The following is a 22,267-nucleotide window of genomic DNA, read 5'->3' as shown; positions in this document are numbered from 1 at the left end:
AGAAAATTCTGTGGAAATGCACTGACAATTAAAATTAGAGTACTAATTTTGTACAAAATATATCAAGAGGAGTTACATTAACATAATGGCAATATTTTAACATTTCCACTTACACACTTTTCTACAAATAAATATATATTGAAATCGTCCCGGACAGTAAATATTTATTATAAAATAGTGACTATAACAAGTCTTGCTAGGCTTAATTTAATATTCAACCGGTAAAACAGTAGCAACCGCAGAAAATGAAAACAGCAGAAATGAAGAGGTTAATTCTGTCTAGAACACTGTGTGGGTTTGTCTAGGTGATATATGGGACAGAGGTGGTTCAGATCTGTCATACACATGCCCCTCTTCTAGTGATCGCCTGCTGGACTGCTGTCACAATAAAACGGTAGAGCCAAAACTCTAAATTTCTCAAATCTATTATTTTTTAAATGTATGCATTTTTTCCATTGATGTTCAGTGAATGCTTGAGAATATAATCATGTGATGGTGTAAATGTATTGCAGCTGAACTAATTTCCTAAATCTGACAGATGTTGAAAAAGTATATAGATAGGCAGGTGCTTTGTTACCTTGCAAGTTTTTGATGTTGGCATTTCGATAATTGTCTCTTAGTTGGGATGAACCCCTTTGTACTGCTATTGTTGTACACACTGGGGACATCAGTGGTGCTGGCAGACCCCAACAAAGACAAATCAAGACCCTCAGAGGATCCGGGGCCCTCGGTAGATCCAAAGCCCTCAGAGGAACCCACTGGCCAAAAAAGTGAGCCCTGCTCAAAGAAATGTACCTGTCACCAAGATGACTACAGTTTAGAGCTCAACGTCTACTGCAGCACACGCAACCTCACCCAGGTTCCCTCCGACATCCCTCTGTCTACACGCTCGCTATGGCTGGATGGAAACCTGTTTGCTAACTTACCAGCGGCTGCTTTCGAAAAGCTGTCCAATCTGGAGTTCCTAAACTTACAGAGCAGCCTGCTGGTATCCCTCGATGCCCATGTCTTTAAAGGTCTGAATGCCCTTGCTCACCTGCACCTTGAGAGGAACAATATTCGTTCATTACCTGGCATAGTCTTCCAGGGCACACCCAACCTTGCATCCCTCAGTCTCAACAATAATCAGCTGTCTCGAATAGATGACAGGTTGTTCGCTGGACTCAGCCACATGTGGCTGTTGAACCTAGGATGGAATTCACTGTCTGTCCTGCCTGAGACGGTGTTTCAGGACCTACATGGATTACGAGAGTTAGTTCTTACTGGGAATCGTCTGGCGTATCTCCAACCGCAGCTATTTCAGGGTCTTACTGAGCTCAAAGAATTGGACCTAACTGGAAACAATCTTAAAGTTATCAAGGCAAATGTGTTTCTGAAACTACCAAAGCTGCAGAAGCTTTATCTGGCACAAAACCAGATCGTGACTGTGGCACCTAGGGCATTTGTGGACATGAAATCTTTGAGATGGTTGGATCTCAGCAGAAATCGTCTATCTGTACTCCACGATGAAACTTTCCTCGGTCTACACAGCATACACGTGCTTCGCCTGTCAAATAACTCGATTAGTAGTCTAAGACCTGGGACTTTCCGTGATTTGCAGTATCTTGAGGAACTCTGCCTTTGTCACAACCAGATACGAGCCTTGGGAGTGAGAGTTTTTGAAGGGCTGGGCCATCTAGAGGTGTTGAATTTGGAGAACAACCGGCTACAAGAGGCACGCATGGGCACATTTATGGGCCTGAATCACCTTGCTGTGATAAAACTTACAGGCAGTTGTTTTCACAGCCTACCAGATCAAGTTTTCAAGGGTCTGTCAAAGCTCCACAGTATTCACCTTGATAGAAGCTGTTTGGCAAAAGTCTCAGCCCAAAGTTTTGCTGGTCTTACAGGTCTTCGTCGCCTTTTCCTACAACACAACAACATCTCTACGGTGGAGCGTCAGAGTTTTGTGGAACTACAAGGGCTGCAACAGCTTGATCTAAGATTCAACCAGTTAACATCCATCACCTCCCACACATTTTATGGCCTGAAGAATCTTGAGTACCTGCTACTGTCAGGCAACTTACTTCGCAATCTTCCTGCTGATGCCTTACTGCCACTGCAACACCTGTCTTGGCTGGATCTCTCTGGAAACAGGTTGGAGCTCATACGCAATGCGACTATATACATGCTGCCACGCTTGCGTTACTTGAACCTGAAAGACAATGTACTGGTCAACCTTCCAGCTTCTATACCTGATCGCTTGGATCAGCTCTGGCTCTCAGGTAACAACTGGAAATGTGACTGTAGTGCCAAACCCTTTCGAGATTTCGTTCTACAGAAGCCACAGGTAGTTCCACTGCAGGTTGAAATGCTTGGGGAAGGTGAGGAGCCCCATACACTTGTCACAATATACAATAACATCACATGTGCCAGCCCACTAAGTGCTTCTGGACTTGACCTGCGGAACATCGGCAGTGAACATTTCCGGAACTGTTAAATTTAAAAATAATATTAATTCTACAAAACACAGATTACGTTTTCTATTCAGACATTATAATTCAGAGCTTCCAATCATGACTTTTATTTATCTCAAAAATATCTTCTTTTGTGAAAAGATCTTAAGAAGAAGATCCTTAATTTTGTTTGTTTGTGGTCTCTATATAAACACGGAAAAGGACATTGCGCAAAAGCTTGTTCTGATAAATCAAACCCAAATATGGTGATATGTACACAATATTGATCCATGCGCTAAGTCCAAAGGCCTGCCTTCAGGTTTAAACATGGTCAATTCCCCATTTGTCTTCTTCAGCAACATTCTAAAACAATCGATTAAAATAACAATTACAATAATTAAAAAATTAAATGTAACTTTATTAATACCCCTAGTAGAGTTTACTAATAAAGCAGTTAATATGGGCAACTCAGATTACATATGTTGCATGACAGGTCAGTTTTTTCAGACCACAAGTTTTACATTCATGTGTTTACTATGGGACTTTTATAAAATAAAAGAGTTTCACTAGATTCTGACTGGTTTATTGAATTTGTCCACAAACAAAAATTGACACAATAACAGCGTGAAATGGCACAATACAAAAAGACTATTCTTTTCACAAGTAATATTTATTTCGTTTTTGTCACACATCATTTTCAGCTCAATCTCACAATTTGCATATTTTTTCTCATATTTCAGCTCAATCTCCTCACTGACATTGCTGTTTTCATAGTTTTGAAACTGAAAATATTGGACCTTCATAACAAAAAACAAACAAAAACTATAGGCTATTTGTTCAATTTTAATATAAACCCAACACGTGAGACATAAACCTATATCCTCCTAAGACCCAGATTTGATTTTATTTTTTCATGTCATTACATTGTTTAGAGTATTAGAAAAAAAAAAATTAAAACATTTGGAACAAATTATATTTTATTCAAATGTTATGCTAGGCTATATGTCCTCTGTAGTGGACACCAGAACACAAAAGACACAAAATGACATATGCAAAAACAATGTTTTTTTGTTTTTTTTAATCAATTTTTAGGTTTCAGGGTTGTTTTAAACCACACATTGTTTAAAGATGACTAATGAAAGATATAGCTACAGAATGAATTGATAATATCATCAAATTTAAATAAAATTGCCATAAATGGGTAGTCTCATTCAATACAAATATCTATACACTGTATCTAATTTGCATATTAATGTATTCTTGGGGCAAAGTCATAAAACAGAAGTGTAATAATGGGAGTAATAATTGGCAACATTTTCATAATAAAATCGAATATTTCATAATATTGATATATAATTCATTTCCCTATTTTCACTTGTTTTGTCTCCCAAAATGCCTGAAAAACAAGTCCGGATGTCCTCTACAGTGGACATGTATGAAATCATGCCCTGTTTTGTAACAGAAAGTTTTTTTTTTTTTTTTTTTTTATGAGAAACCCCATAACATTTTGAAAATTAATCCGATTTAAATGATTACAAAATAAATATTATCATTTTCCACAAGAGTGCTAAATTTGATCACTAAATTAATGTCAGTCATTTTTAAAGACCAATGAGAAGTTGTTTTCATGGTGAAACCTCCAAACACTCTGAAAAGCCCTGAATGTGCTCTTTACACTACAGGACATCCAGCGTAAAACGGTGACATGTATGATGTCAGAGACATTTATTAAATATAATGTTCACTACAGTGGACAAAGAAAACCGTGACAGCTGTTCATAGAGCTCGATTAGCAAGTTTCGCGCCAAAACATCTACGTGACAGTGAAGACATGCAAATAGCACTGTCAACAAAACTATGTCTACAGCAGGGACCAGGCCAGAAATGTTCAAGGGGGTGGGCGTGAAAATGCCAAATTGCCAAGAAAAATATAACGCAGCAGTTTCAAGTTCAAAGTCTTAAAACAGCAAACAACAACAACCTAGCCTATATACAATTAAAAAAACTAAAAAAGGTCACTTATTCAACTTAAAACTTACGTTCTGTTGCTGCTTGTATAGGCTACTCGAATTGGCTGTAGCTACAAGTCATTTAAACATTAAAATTGTATATATATATATATATATATATATATATATATATATATATATATATATATATATATTAAAATTGACTTAAAAATTAAGTTGAATCTCGAGTAACTGAAATTGCTTAAATTATTGTTTTGAGTTAAAGTAATCTAAAAACATTCATACAATTTGTGCCTGACAAACACAATAAAATGGCTCATGCAGCCTATGTTATTATATGATTTAATGTTTAGAATTTATAAACATTGAGCAAATGTTTGTACTTAGCCTACCTGTGCACGTCCTCCTCCTGCAATATTAATCTGAAACGACGGAAGTTCTGGTTAAAAGTGGAGATGAACCAAAACATTCATAAGTGTCTCTGTCAGTTCGCGTTAAAGGATTCGCCCGGATTCATTGCTAGATTGGTTTCTTGCAGCAGTACAATTGGACATCCAGGCTTTTTTTTTTAAATTGGGCATCCACATTTAGGCTTTTTAAAAGCATATTGATATTTGCTTCACAATTTTCAACCCCACAAACCCGCAAATAATGGTTTGAAATTTAATGTCTAACGTTAAGCCAACTTTACCGCCGTTACTATTACAACAAGGTTTACAACCTTAACTCATAAAGATAACTTTGTGGACGACACTAACAGAAACTGACGAATCACATTCAACGTTTCTTTTTGACAAGCATGTGATATGGGATGCATCTCATAAACCAGGCCAACTCGGAGCTTCGCCACTGGTCTACAGCGCGTGCGGTCACCATGACAACTAACGTTACAGTTTAGTTCGTTGGCGTCTGGATGTCAGACCGCATTCAGAGTCAACAGCAGCTGCTGTTTACTACAGTATTTTGAATGAAAAACTACGCACCTGCCCTGCCAAATACAAGAAATGCAGAGGAATTCGCATTTATACGACCTTATATCCAAGATACCATCCCTTGACTCTGACCTGTCATCAGTAAGTTCAAGCTAACGTTATGTGTTCTCTGATGATATTTTTTCACACGTGACTTTCTTTTAATCGTTATATTACCAGTGTTTATGATTTGTAATGATTATTTCTGACCAAGTCAATGAGGTCCAGGTGAATTGTGATCCTAAATCTCACAAGCTTTACAGTCAAGGTAGACTATCTGAAATAAACACAAACACAACTGAACATTTCACACTGCAGTCGGACGATGAAGAAGAGATATCTGTCCTTCAGAGACCACCAGGGATTCACTTGCTGAAAGGGGCCAGGATGAACCTGGAGTGTGTTTCACCGAAAGAGCCAGAAGTCGAGGTGTGTGTGTGTGTGTGTGTGTGAGTGAGTGAGTGAGAGAGAGAGAGAGAGAGAGAGAGAGAGAGAGAGAGAGAACCATCTCTAATCATTTCTCAGATCATTTTGTCTTACATAATGCATGCATCTAAACAAATCTGTATCGCAGCTATTCACTTCCGGGACTGGTGATGACCAGAAAGGTGACTCTAATCCTCAGCTTCCTGTGGGTCACAAAACAGAAGGATCACTGAATGAAAGAGTGGCACATAAAACAGAAAACAATGTGCCTTTGCAACAGAAAGCAAACAAGACTGGACGGATAGAGACCCCGTTCTGCCCTGTTTTATCATTGACAGTAAGTTGTATATAATCAGATTATTAGACCAGAGCTTACTACAAAGTATGTAACACATTATTATCTCAACAGCCTCTTGATACCTGGGATCTCGACCAAGTCCTTCAGACTCTAAAGCAACACAAACCTCTTATCGAACCAATTCAACCCAATACACACAAAGGTTGGATTGCTGACTGTTTTTATTCATTTAGACTAAGACGAACAAAAGAAAAAACTAATTTTTTGTTGCAGGCGACGACAGTGAAATGCATGAAAATGATTTAATGAAACAGCTGGTTGCTTTTTGTGAGAAGAAAGTAAATGAGATGGAAATAAAGACACATGTTTCATCTTCGAAAACCAATAATATACAAGAATCATCCCTCAGGTAGAGACATGTCATCTCTATTGCTATTATGACATTACACCACTGTTCAAAAGTTTGTGCAGTCAAAATATATAAATTTGATCCAGCAATGATGTATTAAATTGATCAAAAGCAACAGTAAAGATATTTATAATGTTACAAAAGATTTCAAATAAATGCTGTTCCTTACTAAATCCCAAGAAAATGTATCAAGTTTCCACAAAAATATCAAGCAGCACAACTGTTTTCAACATTGATAAGAATCATAAATGTTTCTTGAGCATCAAATCAGCATATTAGAATTATTGCTAAAGGATCATGTGACACTGAAGACTGGAGTAATGATGTTGAAAATTCAGCTTTGTCATCACAGGAATACATTACATTTCAATACATCAAAATAGAAAACAGTTATTTTAAATTGTAATAATATTTCACAATATAACAATTTTCACTGTATTTTTGATCACATAAATGCAGCCCTGGTGAGCTTCTTTCAAAAACATTAAACCGACCCTAAACATTTGAACAATAGTGTATATTCATGTTCCAAGATTTGAATTTCTGTACTGCAGGTTAAATGTGTCTGTGACTTTTCCCTGATGTACTAGGCGACCGATGAAGGACTTCAAAGAGACCTCAAAATTACAACTCAATCAAGACTCTCCCACCATATATATTGACTTGCGCAACAACAAATTTCAAACAGAGCAATCAGCTATTTGCCAGAGTAACAGTGTCATAAGTCCTGTAAACATGAAAAAGAAAATAAGCTCCATTAAGAGGACGACTAACACAAAGGCAAAAGCAAATGGGCAGAAAAAGTAAGAGATCACATAAAACTTATAATTAATTATATTTCAGGTAATGAATGACTGTAGAGTAAAATATACTCCCACTACGTCTTATTACAATGCATGTTTATTGTTCATTTCTAGAGAATTTGCTGGGAAGAGTTTATTACTCCAAAACACCAGACAGTCAAAACAAAGTGTGGTAGAGATATCTGGGAGAGATTTTGCTGAGGCTGGACAGAAAACCCCCTCAGGGAAAATCATAAAGGAAAACCAGCTTTGTGATTTTGAAACTAGCTGCGGTGAACCTGGTATTCAGCAGGTCAATGTCTGCTGTTCTACTGCAAAATGTGACCAACATAAACAACATTCTCAATCTTCTCACGTTCCAGCTGCTCAAAACAAACAAAGGTACGAAGCATTCTTACGTTTTCTTCACTCTCGGGAATATGCATAACCTAATGTAATAACTGTATGACCATGCGCTAACACAGCCATAAAGTCAGATGGCAGAAGGATCTGAAGTTCTTGCAAACATTCAGACCTCAACGTTCTGTTAATAACACGGAGGAAGCCGCTGAGAGGACTGATATTCTTTATGACCCTGTGAGTTATTGGCAGTTTTTCTATAAAATAATAATTGATAATTGATGATAATAATAACACTGCTGTACTCACTTCCCTTAGGAAGCATCCTACCTTCCCACTGTGAACACCCTGCCTGCAGATCTAGAGATGAGGGAGTGTTTGCTGTTGACTGTGTCCTTGTCCAGTCTTGGGGTGGTGGCTGGAAGAATGCAGAGAAAAGCACAGACAGTGGATTCAGTCTTCATCAAATCACATGTTTACAATGCACTCATAGCATGGTTCTTGTCTTTGGTATGTCTTATTTAAAAAAAATAATAACAATAATTTGGCAGTGAAAAAAAAAAACATTTACATGCTATGCTACATTTCATCTGTTACCTGTTCTGTGATAGACTGATCCCAAAAACTGCAATAGAAAAGGTAACAAGCTTGATGCCCCTTTCTGGGTGGCTGGGCTGCAGCAGTTTTATAAGGAAGATGGCTTGGCCATGTACATCTGTGCCATGTCTCTTGAGGATGGTCAAACTGGCTGTAGGAAATCCATGGTGAGTTCTAAACATAATCCTCAGCATATTTGTTTATTAAATATTTGGCTCATTTTACAATGCTTTCTGCAATTTCCCACTTACGTACAAACACTACAACAGATTCTGTGTGGGCCAAACATTATTTAAAAATAAGGTCTTTATTGACTATTATTCAAGTTTATATTGGTATCTGATTTTTTTTTCCCTCATAGATAAAGCAGGTCAAAAAGAACGAGAGCATTTTTTACAGGCGAGTTTGCAAGTTTTTTGCTCAGACGTCATTGAAGAGTGTTGCATTCTGGGTACCTCAGCTTAATAATTTGTTGGAGGAACAGGCTTATCCTACACATGTCCACATGCCCTCATCTTACCTGGACTGCTTCATCTCTGTCAACCCAAATATAGAGGTTGTGTATGATTTATGCTTCCATTTTCTTTTCTGTTATTTAGACATTATTTTCTAAACCCTTACTGTGCTTTGTTTCAGGCCGTTGAAAAGGCCTTTAGTGTGATCCCAGGATTCTACTGGCAAACTCTTGAAACTGAAGATCAAAAATGTCAAAGGGCAGAAGCCACAAATTCTCAAGAGTGTCATACTGAGGTGAAGGAGTCTTTAGAAAATGGCATTTTGTCTTTCAGTGGACATTATATAGTATCTTATATTGTATGGTTACAAAGGTTTTTTTTTTTTTTTTTTGCTTTTAGACGGCACTTGTTCTGATAGGCAGGGCACTGTTGCTTAACCCACTGGCAATGCATCACACACTTGAGCTTATTTGCAGATCAAGTCTAGATGTATGTGGTATCCGTTTCCTCTACCCACCCCAAGAGCTACTGAAAAACTTTGCAGGTACAAATCATCTCCCACCATAATTACGCAAAATGTACACAAATTGCATGAGTTAATGCATATCCTGTCTTCTAGTCAGCAAGTCACTTATGCATAGCGAGGGACAGCCAGTGCTTATCATGGCTTTCCGGGGTCCTCACGCTAACTCAGTGTGGCAGGAGATCACAGGGCCATCAGACCCCCAGCTGGCAAGGCGGACAGATCCAGCATCCATCAACGCCCTTTACCATCATAGTCAAGACCAGCCCCTGCTCTACTCACCCCGTCTTGCCAATCGTGTGCATCTGGGGCTCTGCTTGTGGTTTGGTGGTAGAATAGCAAAAAACACCCCAATGTTAGTATCTTACAATGTTAGATTTACTAACAGCTTGCAGCAATGCAAACACTCTTTTGGTGTTAAAAAACTACTGTCAGGATTTACTAAAGACATTTGAAAATTAAAAATTTGCACCGAAAAGGCGTGAACAGAGTTATTTTTGCTACTGACCTGATTGCATATGCATTTGTTGCAGTTTCCCTTTCAGACAAAATTTATGGGAGGACAGTATTTAAATGAATCATGCAAGATGATTTACTATGTTTGCACTAATCAATTTACTGGATTTGTGCCATTATTTACCGCCCCCAAAAAAGCATGTCTTAAACCAGACGCTAATTTGCACTGCTCTTGGTAGATTGCATTGGTCATTATGGAAATGATCCGGCTGCGACTGTGTTCTTTAATTTCCTTTCCACTCCCATCAACGCTTTTATGGGATTCACGCTAATTTGCTCTGTTTAGTATACCTGTCCCTTAGTATCTTAATACTTAGTATCTTCTTTCATAATTTAATTGTCTTTCTTATGTGAAACACAAAGATATTTCAAGAACCTGTCAGCTGCTTTTGTCCATATTATGAAAGTCAATGGGAGCCAAAACCATCAAACTCTAAAGGATATGAAATTAACGTCAAATTAATCCATATGATTTAGCGGATATGTTAAGTCTTTTGAAGCAGTATGATCACTTTGTATGATGAACAGACCGAAATTTAAGCCTTTATTCACTCTCAAATCAAAACTTCGCTCAACAGATTACATTGAATATGGTGACACAAACGTAAAACATGACATTTGGTGATATTGAGACAATTGATATTTTATGTAGTCTATATGTGTGTTGGCTGATTTTGATTTAAATTGAGTGAATAAAGACTTGCATTTAAATTTCATCATATAACGTGAGCATCTGGCTTCAGAAATCCAATTTGTATAGATTAATTTCACTCTTATCATTGTGCTTTTTGGAGCTTGATAGTTCTGGGTTCTATTGACTTACATAATATGCGTAATATACGACTATCTTGCGTTTCGTAGAAGAAAGAAAATTCATACACGTTTGGAATGTGATTAAATGATGACTGAATTTACATGTTTGGGCAAACTATTCCTTTGAACTACCTGCTGACTCTGATTATCGCTCTTAACAGGATTCAGAACTCAGAGGAGGGTGACAGAGGAGATAGATCCCACATTCTTACCTCTTCTCCAGCAACTTTATGTGCCACTGTTGAAGGTGTAATATAAAAATAAAATAAATAAAAACTCTTGTCATTGTAACAGTGTCTTACATCTAATATGTTAAACTTTCCACCCCTTTTCCCTTTGTCCCCATACAGCGGATATATTCCTTATTGTGTCTCCTGTGGTTGGACCATGCTGTTACAGCTATATACTATCTGCTTGTGCAAAGACAGGGTTCAGTCTGTTGGGACTTCAAAGGGCACAGATAACCAGGAAACAAGCTCAATCTCTGGGTCTCACCACCAAGCAGGTGAATAAACCCAACAGTGAGCCTGTACTAGTACAGAGATATATTGAAATTGAGAGTGGGACACTACCATGACATTGATGCTGATTGCATTTGTCTGGAAACGCTGTATGTCTCCGTTAGGTTGCAGCGTTCTGTCACGCTCCCACAGTGTTGCTGGATGGAGAACAGGTTGAGCTGTCCTCTAATTGTCTTGTGCTGCTCATGAGGAGAGAAAGTGCAGTTAGACACTGTTCCAGACTGCCGATAGGTAGAACATCCGGATAGCACATATCGTGCTAGCTATTGACTGTATGTGAAGCTGTACAGAGATGCTCCAATAATAAAATGTCCTGTTTCTTTGCCTGATGAAGGTTGTATGAATGAGCTTGCTGCCCAAGGCCTTATTGGATCAATCCGTGCAAGATTCACAGATGTTGTTGATCCACACATCTGCTTTCACACTGTACCCTACTCTAAAAACCACCAAAATGTTCTGGGTACATACATTACAATGCATTTTCATAAATTACTCAATTACTGCCCAATAGTATTTTGACATTTATATGATATCCTACAGGTGGGCCCATGTGGACAGTACCAAAGTGTAGCCACATCGTCCTGTCCAAACACACCTATCCCTCTTGGCCAGATGTAGAGCAGGTGGTGATTCTCACATTGACTGGTCAAAACATCATGAACAATGAAATGGGCTTTCTTCATAAAGTTCTCAGGGGAGATGCAGCAGGTACATGAACTCTACCTAAAACACAAGTTCCAATCCTGCTCACGGAGGGCCACCTTCCAGCAGAGTTTAACTCCAGTCATAATTAAAAACACCTGGACCAGCTAATCAAGATCTTCGGTATCACTAGAAACATCCAGGCAGGTGTGTTAGAGCCAAACTTTGCAGGAAACTGGACCTCCAGAAGCAGGACTGGACATCCCTGACCTAAAACTATCCTTCACAAATGTACCTGTGTACTTGTTTGAGTAATTTACAGTAAGGACGTTTCTGCGTCTGGCTACTGAATCTACTTTCTCTTTTACACGCAGGACTAGATGGATTCGAGTTGCTGGCATTGAAGTGGGTGTCCAAGCTGTCCAAGTGGCAGGCACAAGAGTTGAGTCCTTTTGAGATCGGGGACAGAGAGTGGCAGAGCAGTGTGCATAGCTTGACATCCACTGCTGTCCTGGTCTTGGCTCTGAGGAGGGTGAGGGCATTCATCACCCTACGTAGACTTTTACCACAAAATTACCCAGGAAACCTGCATGTATTGATGTCCCCTACTCCCGAGACAGCTTTCAGACAGACCTGCCTCTTCTTCTCCGAGGCAGAATTGGTCCCTGGTGAGGATTCGACTAGATAATAGTTTGGTAGGGATGATCTTTTTACTTTTTTGCCAAAAGCAGTTTGCTTAACTTAAGCTTCTTCATCTTCAGATCACAGCAGTCGTCCATCATTGAAATTTCTACCACTTCATCACATTGACACTCCTGGTATGTACAGAAACAGAACCGAGCCAAAATCTATTTTACCCTCCCATGTACTCTGGGAACTGACTGTCAATCTCCGACAACCCTCAGGTCTCAGAAGTCAGTCACTTTACAGTTACATGACAGTGGGTAAGTGATGTCTTCTCAGAACATGTCCTTTTAGAAGCTGTCTTTCATGGCTTTTTCTTTCAGCTGCCTCCCTCTGTACTCTACAGGCCCAGAGCCACTTTTGACACTAGCTCTGTTCAAGCCTGGAGCCTGGAGACACAGCTTTGGTAAAATTCTCACCATAATCAAACAGAATGGATATACTCTAGTGGGCTTACGCGTGCTTCTGCTGGACTCAAACATGGCAAATGCACTGATACATCCGCCGGAGCAACAGGTCACTGTTCTTTTCTTCCTAAATATCCTAAAAAGAGCAAATAATCACATTTATTCTAGACCATTGTGAAAAAGTAGTACACTTTAGCATACTTTTAAAATTAGTAATTAGTACTCGAGTGCAAACTGAACGTAATGCTTTCACACTTAATAGCATATTAATTGCAAGTAAATAAAAATGTAGTTTAAATACAATTAGCTTTACTTTAGAGAGATTTTTTGACCCACTTTAGTAGGACTTCATAAATAGAATTTTTATAATTACCTGTAATGTTTTTGAAATAAGTGTCTTGCCAAATTTACTGACAAGCATTTATGGTTAACCAAAATATACTGATGGATACTCTCTGTAAAAACTTGTATTAGTCAACATCAAAATAAATTAACTTTTTTAAAACATAAAAACAAATGTTCATGTTTATTTGATGTCCAGGATCCCACCGAGGAGCTGGAGTTGAAGTACTTGAGATCTGGCCCCTCGCTGGCTTTGGGTTTACTGAGAGTGAATGCGGTAATGAGGCTGTTGGAGCTGATGGGTCCCGAGGACCCTGTTGAAGCCCGTACTATAGATCAGACACAATGGAGGGCACAGTATGGCTCTGACAGACTGCATAATGGCATCTATGGTCAGCACTCTGACAAAAATAATCAGACGTTAAAGTCTGGTCAAAGCTTACCAACACCATTTGTACATTCTTGTACAGGATCTCCATCTTATCGGAAGGCTGTAGAAGACATAAAACTGGTATTTCCAGAGGGGGTGTGCTGCACTGAAACTTCATTTATGAAACACGAGAAGGTATTGTAACCGTTTTTTCCTTGCCACAAGTATATTGGTGCTCTAGTTAAACATCTCTTCTGTCTTATTTCAGATATCCTGTTTGCGTTCAGATCCTGACGCTAGTTTGGACCGTGAACAGTTGAACACCCTTAGAACCGCTGTCAAGAACACATTTTCATCAGGATTTGGTCAAGGCAAGGCGTTCTTCCTCTTCCTCACCCCTCTAACAACACATCAGAATACAGAGTCAATGACACAAATACAAAACCTGTAGATGTTTTACTAGCTGCGATTGACCTTTGTAATGAGGATGGGAATGGTTGTTGTTTATTTGTGTTTTGGTGCCAGTAGGGCCTTTGGTCTGCAGTGCTCTTTGTCAGACCACCTGCTTGCTGATACCTTCCAACCTCCTGCAACAGAGTCAGCCTCCTCTGTACTCGGAGCTACTGCATTGGCTGCTAAGGACAGGCTGCCACCTGGTGGCTGGAAAGCTCTGCACACCAGATGAAAAACAAAGGCAGCACATGTCTGAGTTACTGAGGTCCTCTGCTGGTGGAGCACTTCTACTTGAGGGTCCCTGCCTAATCATTGCTTTGCAGGCAGACAATGCTGTCACATGCTTTGATATCATTCTTGAGAGGTACAATCAAAGCTGAAAGAAAAATGTAAAAGGTTACAGCAGACTGACTGTAATACAAATCATATGTAATTCAACACAATTATGCATTTTCCTTCTGCTGTAGCGTTTGTAGGGCAAGACCAGACTTTAGAAGAGTTACCATGAAACTTCTTTACCCAAACTCTGAAAGTGGGGTGAGTCTACAGTAACATTTATCTTACACTCTTAAACACAAAGGTTCCAAAATGTTTTTTGCAGCAACGCCAAAGAAGAACCATTTTTGGTTCCCCAAAGAACATTTCAATAGGGGCTTTCGCACCAGAGGAAAGTTTTCATAGCTCCTGTAACTATTGGTGGAAGAAGTACCCGCTTTTTGACGTGTTCGCACTGCAGGAACTGGGAATGATTTTAGTAATAGGAACACCTTTTACTAAAGATTACTAAATTAGCTAGAGTAGGGTCTAACCAAGCACAATTGGAACTACCAGTGACATAAGTGTACGTTGATTGGCTGAACGCATGCCATACGAAACGCCAGTGTGGTGAAGAGATGAGTCCCAGCTTAGGACCCAAGCAATCCGATTGGTTCAAAGCTCGTTTTATGGGTAATCGCTTTAGTGCCTGGTTACAAATCAGATATCACTTTATTATCGTTAAACTTTATTATTCGTTGAACTACGTTCTAACGACCATTAATGTCTTTTAACTTATACGTTTCATATACTGGTATATAACCAAAGCTATAGATTATGAAATAAAACATTTCTCGTTCATAGTGTTTTTTTGTTGTTGTTAGCTTAGAAAGTAGCATAGCATACAGCTATCGGAAATGATTAGAGATAAAGTTTTCACCATCTACTATATTTTTCGATAAAAAACTTTGATAACAAATATGATACTTCAGCATAATTCTGTTTAAGAATTATGACATGACATGCTTGTAATTAAAAAAAATATGTATTATGCCTTATTGCTTAATAACAATTAAAAATGTCGCAAAACATACCTAAAAATGCAATTTCTTTCACTTAAACTATACAAATAATCAGGATAAAAATAAAAGATTATTACATGAATTAAAGTTTGATTGATTACATTAAGAATCGCGAGAACAGCTTTTGATCAGGCATACTACTGGGGTCCTAAGCTGGGACTCATCTCTTCACCACACCGGCACCCGCCATTATTAAATACATACTCCACAAACATGAAAAAAAGTGATGATGGGCTGACGTCAAAGTTCAGGCACTTCTCAACCTTTACGCTATGGTCGCGCTTAAATTACGTAGCTGTCAGCCGGGTTACGTCACTTCAGAGTTCCTACTGGTGGTGCGAATGTAACCAGGAAAATAGCCCTTGAAAAGTTAGTTCTCGGGGGACCTTCCTGGTGGCTAGTTCCTATAACTACCTAGTGCGAAAGCCTCTAATGAAGATTTTAATAATCTAAAGAACTATTTTCCACTAAAAGGAAGCTACTGTGTAATAGAAAGATTCCACTGATGTTAAAGTTTTTTCATTGAATCATATATGCCAATAAAGTACTAATATTTTTAAAGGGTAACTCTCGCCAAATTGCAACCTAGGCTACTTTTGTTAATCTACCCGAGTCAAACATTAGTGTAAAAGCATAATTAGAATGGAAACGCCACTTTTAAGATTGACCGTATTTTCTTTTTTGGTCCAAATGCCTTTTAAATGGGAGTGCTAGGGGCACTACTATGATAGCATCAAAATCACTATTTTTAAAACACTAAAAAGAAAGGTTTTGTACGACTCACTTTATCAGTTAGTGTTTCCGGTGGCTGGAATTTTGTCAGTCAAAAGTAGTCGATCTCCGAATGCAACGTAACATGAGGAGAGTAAAGATCTTGAGTAAAAAGAAAGCGAGTCGTACAAAACCTTTCTTTTTAGCAAACTTTGTGTAGACAAACAATGCTGTCAATGCTCTAGTTCATGTGTAGAGCCCCTGGTGATACTTCAAGCAGTTTCATGTTGTGTCAAGCCTCCTTTGTGTTTTAAAAATAGTGATTTTGATGCTATCATAGTAGTGCCCCTAGCACTCCCATTCAAAAGGCATTTGGACCGAAAACGAACATACGGTCAACCGTAAAAGTGGCGTTTCCATTCTAATTATGCTTTTACACAAATGTTTGACTTGGGTAGATTAACAAAAATAGCCTAGGTTGCAATTTGGCGAGAGTTACCCTTTAAGAGTACTTTTAACTATTTCGCCATTTGATTTCCCTGAACCTTTTCTGTGTGCAGGCAGTGCAATTGCTGCGTTACCTCTTTGATGATCACTGTCTTGAGTCAGTCTTCACCGCATAGCACCACAATAACCAGGATTTATTCCATAATATGTACCTAGTGGTGAATATTTAGTTTTCTATAATCCACATCAATGTGATTTACTGACATTCATGTTTTTTTGTTTTTTTTTACATTGTTAAAGAAATGAAACGATTGTTTTAATCTTACTTGTGCACAAAACACTTAGTGTTCCTAAATTGCATATTAAGTAAAGAGTAGTCATATTGTAACCCTTAAATTGATTCCAACTCCACACTAGAACAAAATAAAGAAGTTATCAGTCTACTCACTCAGCAACTGATGATTCAGAAGCGCATGAGGGGAATAAGACAAAACACTCGAGCCAGGTTAAAGATGAAAAATTATTTAATTCCCATGATGACAAAAATAATTCCATGAATTCTGTAAACCATTGCATAACTGCTGTAGTGTAGACAAGTGTTAACAATTTTAAATGATACACTACAAGAGAAAGATTATGCATTATAAATAATACCATCTTAAGTAATTCTAGTGAAGAGAAACCTCTCAGGCCTTATACGGCATCAAAACGTACAACTATTCCATAAAGAAACCTCCATAACTTAAACACATAACTCCCAGTAAATGTTTTAAGGTCTTGTGTTGACAACACATACACAAACATATTATATTGACAGCAAATTGTATAGTATTTCAACACTAATTAGAATATAAGCTGTTCTATATATTGATGCATACTGTACCAAAATAAGGGATATGTTTCTTCCTCGCAATATAAATGTTTTCCTCATTTTGACTTTTGAGCTAATAAATCTGTGAGTTGCAGTTTCCTTTGAAAATTGGACATCTCTCTCTATTCTACAGTTCTCCTGTAAAACCCTGAGAAAAATACATCTCATAATTCCATCAAATTGTTACACGGATAAATACACAAACTTGAAAACTGCAATTGTTTAACTTATAAATTTATTTGTAATGTATCGCAATTCACAAAACTAGTGCTACATCATTATAGATTAACTGTTCTCCAAGTTATTCCAGTGACCCATTTTATATCTAATTTGAATGGTACATTCAATATTCAGGGATTTAATGTTCGATTATCCATAACATTAATTATAGGGAACAGTGGTTCCAAAAAAAATCTGTCTTTTTTATTTATTTATTATTATTTTAGCCTCTTATAAAAGTTTACTACTGTAATAGGTTTTTCCCCCTGGCTGGCTAGTTTGCTAAATTTAACCAGTTTCATATGTAATATGTATATACAAGATTGCATAAAACCTTAGGTTCAATAAATCACACTACTGATAGAGAACAAAATTAGAAAAACAAAAAAATGAACAAAATAAATCCACAAGAATGCAAAAAGAAACAAAGAAATTATTATTTCCACTGCAGAGCATTATGGTAAATGTCCAATACATTAATTTACACATTGCTAAACAAGAGTCCTTGGTGCTTCTTTAATTACAGATGTCTGGTCTTACATCAATGTTAAATGGTCATTTTAGATTACAGTTGGTATTAAAATGGCTGATGCAGACAGAGGTGTTTCATGTGTGTGAAATCAAAACCTTTCATGCTGTGGTTTAGATTTATTTGACTAAAAGATTAATATCTGCCATAATTATAGATTGTGTACAATACTCACTGTAAAAGCAAACCAGTAACACAGAAAAACAATTTGGAAGCCCAAACTCACAATGACTAGTTTTTGCAACAATTCCACTTTAATTTTGTCATGCTTCATAAACGGTTCAGATGAGCTGCTACTTTTAACACACCCTTGGTAGAGAATACAATCACAAAACACCTTAACTGTTCATTTGACAGCAGACACTGTACATGCTGACTTTCAACATCAATAAATATTTCTCTTTCAGAATCACTTATTACTCAAAGTGAAACGTTCAAAGGCATGGCAGAGTAATTATGTATTATTTTAATACACTGGTCTTTAGAAAGTCTGTGCATTGAGAAATACAGATTAAAATGTCCCAAGGCACTAAAATTCAGCTCATTTCGTAAGCTGGGCTAACCCATTTGTTCAATGAAAAATACTTTCAATGTGGTTTTATTAAAAGGCACAAATTTGATCCTAAGAGACTTGATCCTTCCAAGCTTTAACAATTATTATCAAACAGAATGACTGATTGTGAATCAGACATTTAAGTGCAGGTCTATATTTTTTACTTGTTCAGTACTATAACAGGCAAACGTATCTAGGCCAAAAAGTGAGGTTTAAGGCTAGGAAATGTAGATATTTTAACAGTTTTCATAAATGTAACCCAATGTCTGTCTCAGCCATTTCAACTAGCATGAGCAAGGGACCCATTTTACATCACAATCAAATTAGACAACATTTGACAATACAATAATAGACTTCAAGATTAAAAAAAAAAATAATAATAAGTTAAAAGATTTCTTATTTCATATCCAAATTCTGAAGAACAGACAGAAAAAACAAACACCAGTCAAATGGAAACTAAAGAAAGCACCTTACGAGATACTCTTTTAAATTCCTGACAGCATACAAGTAGTGCACAACAACTAAATGTTTCAAAACTGATTTCAGAATTTTACGAGTATTATTTGTATAAAAAGAAATAATATATACTTCAAATAAGCACTAATCCATATGGCCACTTAAGAATATCAACACAAATATTCATTCATTACTATGACATTCCTTCACTGTAGATTACAGCCAATTCAATACTATGTTATCGTTTCTACTGAGAAATAAAAAATAAAAAAAACACAATCTTTTTATTAAGTTAATAAAGAATTGTGATTCATTAGGATTTTTTGAATGCACATATAATGTAAATAAGGTACTAGGTTCGGTCATTTTTCTAACTATTTACTCAAAATGTTCAAATGAAAATGCAGTTATAAAATTGAAGTGAGAACAAAGAATAGTAAAGGTCTTTGGTAGAAACTACAAAAAATGGGCATTTAGTCCATTAATATTGTCAGCAAAAGTAGTTGGCATAGTTGTCCTGTCAAATTAAACATTGAAAAACTGACATAGTAATTGTACACCACTTCAATTGAACTCTGAAACAAGTATAAACTACAATACCACTTTGGTTCGTTTGAGTAAAGTCCACACTTGATTTGACCGCACTCTTAATTTGAGAAATAAATGTGTGAAATCCCACACATCTCAACCACATTTTATAGTTTAACAAAACCCTATGCTATGGTCCAATAACCAAATAATGGAACTAATCACTCAACAAAGTGACACGTCTGCAAAGCTCATGAACACTTGGAAAAAAATCACACCCAGAGCTGCTTTGATCCATTTCAACCCATCTACGTCAGCCATTGTACGAACGAGAACATGTCTTTGCTAATCGAACTAGAAAAGAGAAGCACATAGTCAATGCATCTAAAGCACTGCACAAAAATATTTCTGAATACTTTGAGCGATCGACTGCAATGCCAGACCGAACGACGGAATAAGTCTGCTCAATACATTTGGCAGTGTGATCTAGAGCTTCAGCTGGTTAACAAAAGTTACACACTGACACATGCAGTGACAAATCAGTCCAAATGTTAAGAAAATGAGCTACATACAGACCTTGTGGATTTAGATACAATGCAAGAAAGAAAGCAGAGAAATCATATATACACTGTCTTTGCCTCGTGAAGCTGAACGAAAAAAAAAAAAAAAAAAAGAGGGTCTGGACAATTAGATCCTCAATAACCATCCCTTTTGAAGTAAACTGTTTATCCCGATTTAAAAATACAAAAGAAACTTGCACCTTTGTGTACCTGACAATTTACCGCACAAACTCGTTGCTGTAAATATGAAAGGAACAAGAAATAAAAAAAAAAAAATCAAGGAGAAAAAAAAAAAAAAAAAGTTTCAGATAACACAGTAGCAGGTCATTTCAATTAGATTACCTAAGCACATTACACTGTCGAATTTGGATACGAAAAAACACCAATGATGTCCGTCTGTAAACACTACAGAGCACTACAATTCTACACATTTCAATAAACAGAAATGTACTAAGCCAGTTTAGTTTTTGCACTCAAAGAAACACACATTTCCTGATTTGAATATCCCTACACATTTAAATTAAGGATGATTCAACATTTCTAACGATAATGAAGCTGTACTCAAAAAGCACCATCGTTAATGAAGAAGAGGGAACGATTCTTTAGCTGAACCTCAAGAGCTCAGGCACCGACCCGGGTGAAGTCTCTCGGAAATACGTCAGTACTGAATTAGGCCGGTAAATCCTCTGATAAAATGGTACTACTGAAAAATACATACTTTGCAGAACTTTGCACAAGCGGATGAGATTTGTACTACAATCCTAAACTCTTCACAGATGCTTCGAATGTTTTTAAGGCAAGGCACTTAAGAGGGAGTGGCCAGGAATCAGATATATGTTCTAACATATCTGAAAGGCTAAAGTCCAAAAAAAATAAAATAAAATAAAAATTACTGTGTCGCTGAGGACTTCAGAACACGTGTGCTCATCTAACAACTACATAATGTATATCTAAATAGTCACTATAAGACGGAGAAATCGATTTACTAAATGCCTTAGCATACAGTATGTGCCTTACTGATATTACAGCTGCTGGTTATGCCTAAAATGCATTCAAAGTTTGCACTTATTTGATTGAAATATTTAAGTAACAATAAATGTAATATTAACTAGTACTAATTTATATGAAAACTAACAAGTTATATACACACTATACCATGATTTAACAGTAAGAAAAAATGAAATATTCTATTAATGTTTCACAGTACACACAAAAGCTTCATACTTTAGCATATTTGGGAAAAAAATATATATAAATCTAAGAAAATTAAACAAAAAACCTACAAAGCAGCTTAAAGCAAAATGTCTAAAAAAAATCAAATAAAAATACCCTCAGACAAATTTCCAAGTCAACAAAGTGCTTTTAACAAGAAATCCTCTTCACACAGCTAGTAGCAGTAATGGCGTCAGACCGATGATTTTGTTGCTAACAGTCAAATCAGGGCCAACTGACTATAAATGCCTAAAGCAGTTATTAAGGGGAAATTGTTTAATGCTTTATGAAAATGGATAATCTAGCTTGTACAAAACAGGTATTGCATTTAAGTAATTGATTTGTATCAGTCAAACACCACTTAGATTCCAATAAAACAATCAATTGAATCACTATATGAAATACTGAAACACAAAAAAGAATGCTATTTAGAAACTGTAAGCATAATAATAATATTATGTATTAGTAGTTCTTCAAAGGGCTAAATCATTAAATAGTACCTTGGATAGCTGTACATCACCACTTCAATATTTTCGTCTTACAGTAAGGACATTCCGTTTTACCAGACGCACAGTTCTGACAAAGTACATAATGTTGGCAAGGCTGCAGGACAATGGAACGATCATGCTTTTGGCAAACTATACATTTCTTTGACTGAAGCTGATATATTACCTGTGTTGAGAAAAAGAAGAGTTAACATCAGTCACACTCTGACAGATTCAATGCGGTGCGTCATGCATGACTGACTCATGTGGATGTTAAACCGCGTTGCCCACTCTTCCCCCATAAGCCACGCTTACGTCTACTTGGCGAGAAGAGTACAACGGTCTTACTTAGAGTGTGTGTAAATGTGACATGGTGACTTATGTG

General features: G+C 37.1%; 3 protein-coding genes across 5 annotated transcripts in view; 2 read left to right on the top strand and 1 right to left on the bottom strand.

Annotated features, from left to right (window-relative positions):
* The first annotated feature begins 315 nt into the window (after window positions 1–315).
* On the top strand, window positions 316–3,006 carry igfals (insulin-like growth factor binding protein, acid labile subunit). Its single transcript, XM_084125660.1, has 2 exons — window positions 316–394; window positions 621–3,006. The coding sequence occupies exon 2, from the start codon at window positions 626–628 to the stop codon at window positions 2,477–2,479; it is 1,854 nt and encodes a 617-aa protein (XP_083981786.1). The 5' UTR covers window positions 316–394; window positions 621–625; the 3' UTR covers window positions 2,480–3,006.
* Window positions 3,007–4,653: 1,647 nt separating this feature from the next.
* On the top strand, window positions 4,654–19,376 carry LOC311082471 (dynein axonemal assembly factor 8). Of its 2 annotated transcripts, XM_084113326.1 has the most exons (29): window positions 4,654–5,478; window positions 5,695–5,805; window positions 5,951–6,139; window positions 6,212–6,302; window positions 6,374–6,509; window positions 7,100–7,312; window positions 7,427–7,693; window positions 7,777–7,888; window positions 7,970–8,161; window positions 8,263–8,415; window positions 8,610–8,804; window positions 8,885–8,998; window positions 9,103–9,247; window positions 9,323–9,581; window positions 10,717–10,802; window positions 10,906–11,060; window positions 11,181–11,307; window positions 11,411–11,536; window positions 11,617–11,784; window positions 12,093–12,386; window positions 12,480–12,536; window positions 12,624–12,662; window positions 12,749–12,918; window positions 13,351–13,543; window positions 13,622–13,716; window positions 13,790–13,892; window positions 14,050–14,338; window positions 14,442–14,511; window positions 16,583–19,376. In XM_084113326.1, the coding sequence occupies exons 1-29, from the start codon at window positions 5,410–5,412 to the stop codon at window positions 16,643–16,645; spliced, it is 4,281 nt and encodes a 1,426-aa protein (XP_083969452.1). In that variant the 5' UTR covers window positions 4,654–5,409; the 3' UTR covers window positions 16,646–19,376. The 2 variants fall into 2 exon arrangements, with proteins under 2 accessions (XP_083969452.1, XP_083969451.1); XM_084113325.1 differs by having other exon boundaries at window positions 4,654–5,805.
* unkl (unk like zinc finger) overlaps window positions 16,976–22,267 on the bottom strand; it is a 25,027-nt gene continuing 19,735 nt past the window's right edge. For both annotated transcript variants that reach the window (XM_084113341.1, XM_084113342.1), the window contains one exon: window positions 16,976–22,069. In XM_084113341.1, coding sequence (XP_083969467.1) covers window positions 21,914–22,069 — 156 coding nt within the window. In that variant the 3' untranslated portion in view covers window positions 16,976–21,913. The remainder of the gene's footprint in view (window positions 22,070–22,267) is intronic.

Source organism: Abramis brama (genome assembly GCF_963993115.1).
Source record: "Abramis brama genome assembly, chromosome: 1".
Classification (NCBI taxonomy): domain Eukaryota; kingdom Metazoa; phylum Chordata; class Actinopteri; order Cypriniformes; family Leuciscidae; genus Abramis; species Abramis brama.
Note: the sequence above shows the minus strand (reverse complement) of the source record. Positions and strands in the feature narration are given on the sequence as shown.